The following is a 2,711-nucleotide window of genomic DNA, read 5'->3' as shown; positions in this document are numbered from 1 at the left end:
ACAGGTTGTTTCCTTTGGGCTCAGACAGGTGATAAGAAAGCAGCGCATTGTATCCAGAGTCTGCGTCTACAGCCCTGATCTTTGCCACAAAGTATGCAGCTTCAGCAGAATAGGGGATGCTCTCACTGTTAACGGAGCCGTGCTCAGAATATGGGGCGAGAATCATGGGACTGTTGTCATTTTCATCCAGGATTAAAACGTTGACAGTGACGTTGCTGCTGAGTGGAGGAAGACCAGAGTCTGTGGCCTGAACTTTAAAGTTGAAACTTTTTAACTCCTCGTAGTTAAAAGACTGCAGGCTGATAATATCTCCTGTCTCTGAGTTTATATTTACAACAGAGGTTATTGGAATACTTTTTGAAAAGTCACTGAGCAGGGAATATGTCACTTTAGCATTTTCCACTAAATCAGGGTCGACGGCAGTAATTGTTGATATAATAGCTCCCACTCCACTATTCTCTTTTATATATACATTAACAACAGATTCTGAGAATAAAGGGGCATTGTCATTCACATCAGAAATGTGAACAGGAATAACACTAGTACTAGAAAGAGGTGGAGTGCCTTCATCAGTGGCTATCATGGTTACATTATATTGAGAAATACTCTCTCTGTCTAGAGGCCCATCAACTGTTAATGAATAATAATTTTTGTAATTTACCTTGAGTTTAAAAGGCACCACCCCAAGAAGTTTAGCACTGGTGAGTCCATTACTGCCCCCATCTTTGTCTGTTACAGTCACCAAAGCCACAACTGTACCTATCTCTGCATCTTCTTTAACTGGGCTCATAAGAGAAGTTACAGTGATTTCAGGCGTATTGTCATTCACATCAATTACTTCCACTAACAATTTACCATGCGTACTTCGTGATGGCGTACCTTTATCTCTTGCCTGTATACGAATATCATATGCTGTATTCTCTTCATAGTCTACTTCTCCTACTACAGTTATTTCCCCCGTGCCTGGGTTTATTGAGAATAAAGCTTCTGGTTTGAAATTTCCCCTTTTAATAAACGAATACAGTATTTCACTGTTTATTCCCTCATCTAAATCTGTGGCACTTACAGTGACTATAGAGGTCTGAAACTGGGTATTTTCAGTTACCTGGGCCTTATACAGAGGCTGACTAAATACTGGAGAATTATCATTTATATCCATAACATGCACAACTATCCTTAATGTTCCAGATCGGGGAGGTTTTCCTCCGTCTAGAGCTGTTAAAACAAGGTGAATAACAGATTTTTTCTCTCTGTCTAAAGATTTTTGCAGTACTAATTCAGCAGACTCACTGTGCTGTCCGCCGCTCTGCACGTCCAATGAGAAATATTCATTTGGACCAAGCTTGTAGCTTTTTACCGAGTTGCTGCCCGTGTCTGCATCGTTTGCCACTGGGAGCAGATATCGCTCCCCAGTGGAAGAAGACTCTGAAATATTTAAAATTTTTTCATTTTCAATGAAGGATGGAGCATTATCGTTAATATCAGTAACCTGCACCTCTATGCGATGCAGATGCATCGGGTTGTTCAAAATTGCTTCTACGCTCAGGGAACATTTCGCAGTATTTGGACAGAGCTCTTCACGATCAATCCTATTGCAAACATACAGAGCACCAGTTTTTAAATCCACGTCAAAATGTTTTTTTGAGTTCCCAGATACAATTCGTAAGTCCCGTTTTTCCAGCTCGTTAACGTTAATGTGTAAATCCTTTGCGATATTTCCAACCACCGTTCCTTTGTCAACCTCCTCGGCAACGGAGAACGAGAGCTGCGCTGCAGACGCGTCACACAAACAGAGCAAAGCTATGATTTTTATCCACATTGTGAGTCTTTGTCCTCCACGCCTCGTCGCTGCCACACAATGAACGAAATAATAATTTCGGAACATATCCACTTCAGAGGTGACTAACAGAGAAAGCCGTTTCCGTCTTGTGGCAATTTTTCTGTTTTTGACAAAGCACTAGTGGACTACGGCAGACTCGCAGGGAGAGGAGGAGTCTGGGGGGGAAAAAAACCCAACAAAAAAAACAAAACCCTGACCCATAAATAAATTTATGGCCTCGAGCGACACCAACTGTTTGTTTGGTCCAGATGATTTTTACCAAGCATAAGAAATATTAGTACATGTGTCGCAATTGGATCTTTGAAACGGTATATTTTGTAAAAGTAGACAAAGCAGTAGAAAATATGAATGTAAAATTCACAACATATTGTTCAACTTTTTATAACAAACGGTTGGCAAAGAAATGATGGTCGATGGTCAGTTCAGCACCATAGACAGCGTACTCAGTACTAAGTCATTTAGCTCGACTCAATCCTGGCTTTAAGTACCATTCAGTAACCGTTTCATAAGCTGTGTGCTAAAAAGTGCTATACAAATAAATTTGCCGTATTACGATTAAATCAAAGACCAAACCCAGTCTAAGGTTATGGTGAACTCACCTTCTCTTTGGTAGGTAAAGTCTGAGTTCTGGTAAAAGTGTCTCCTCCGTTAATACTGATCAGTTCTCCATCTACAGGTGGAAACGGAGCGGGGAAAACCACCACGTCACTCTTGAGTGTGTCTGAGCTGAAACACACGTCATACTGCTGAGTAGCTTTAGAGTAAGACCAGCTCCCGTCAGGGTGGGTGGTGATCATGGGGGCGCTGTACCTGCTGAAAGTGCCGTCTGTCCTGTGGCATCTGACTGCTATTAAAGTGATGAGGCTGAGCA

At 41.6% G+C, this 2,711-nt stretch overlaps 2 protein-coding genes across 2 annotated transcripts in view; both read right to left on the bottom strand.

Annotated features, from left to right (window-relative positions):
* Positions 1-1,966, bottom strand: part of LOC102205275 (protocadherin alpha-C2-like) — a 33,276-nt gene extending 31,310 nt beyond the window's left edge. Inside the window, exon 1 of the mRNA XM_013910786.1 lies at positions 13-1,966. Coding sequence (XP_013766240.1) covers positions 13-1,885 — 1,873 coding nt within the window. The 5' untranslated portion in view covers positions 1,886-1,966. The remainder of the gene's footprint in view (positions 1-12) is intronic.
* Positions 1,967-2,424: 458 nt separating this feature from the next.
* Positions 2,425-2,711, bottom strand: part of LOC106456189 (protocadherin alpha-4-like) — a 2,402-nt gene continuing 2,115 nt past the window's right edge. Inside the window, exon 2 of the mRNA XM_013910407.1 lies at positions 2,425-2,566. Within this exon, the coding sequence (XP_013765861.1) occupies positions 2,425-2,566 (142 nt within the window). The remainder of the gene's footprint in view (positions 2,567-2,711) is intronic.

This window comes from Pundamilia nyererei, unplaced genomic scaffold (assembly GCF_000239375.1).
Source record: "Pundamilia nyererei isolate P.nyererei 1_Seehausen unplaced genomic scaffold, PunNye1.0 scaffold00001, whole genome shotgun sequence".
Taxonomy (NCBI): Eukaryota; Metazoa; Chordata; class Actinopteri; order Cichliformes; family Cichlidae; genus Pundamilia; species Pundamilia nyererei.
Note: the sequence above shows the minus strand (reverse complement) of the source record. Positions and strands in the feature narration are given on the sequence as shown.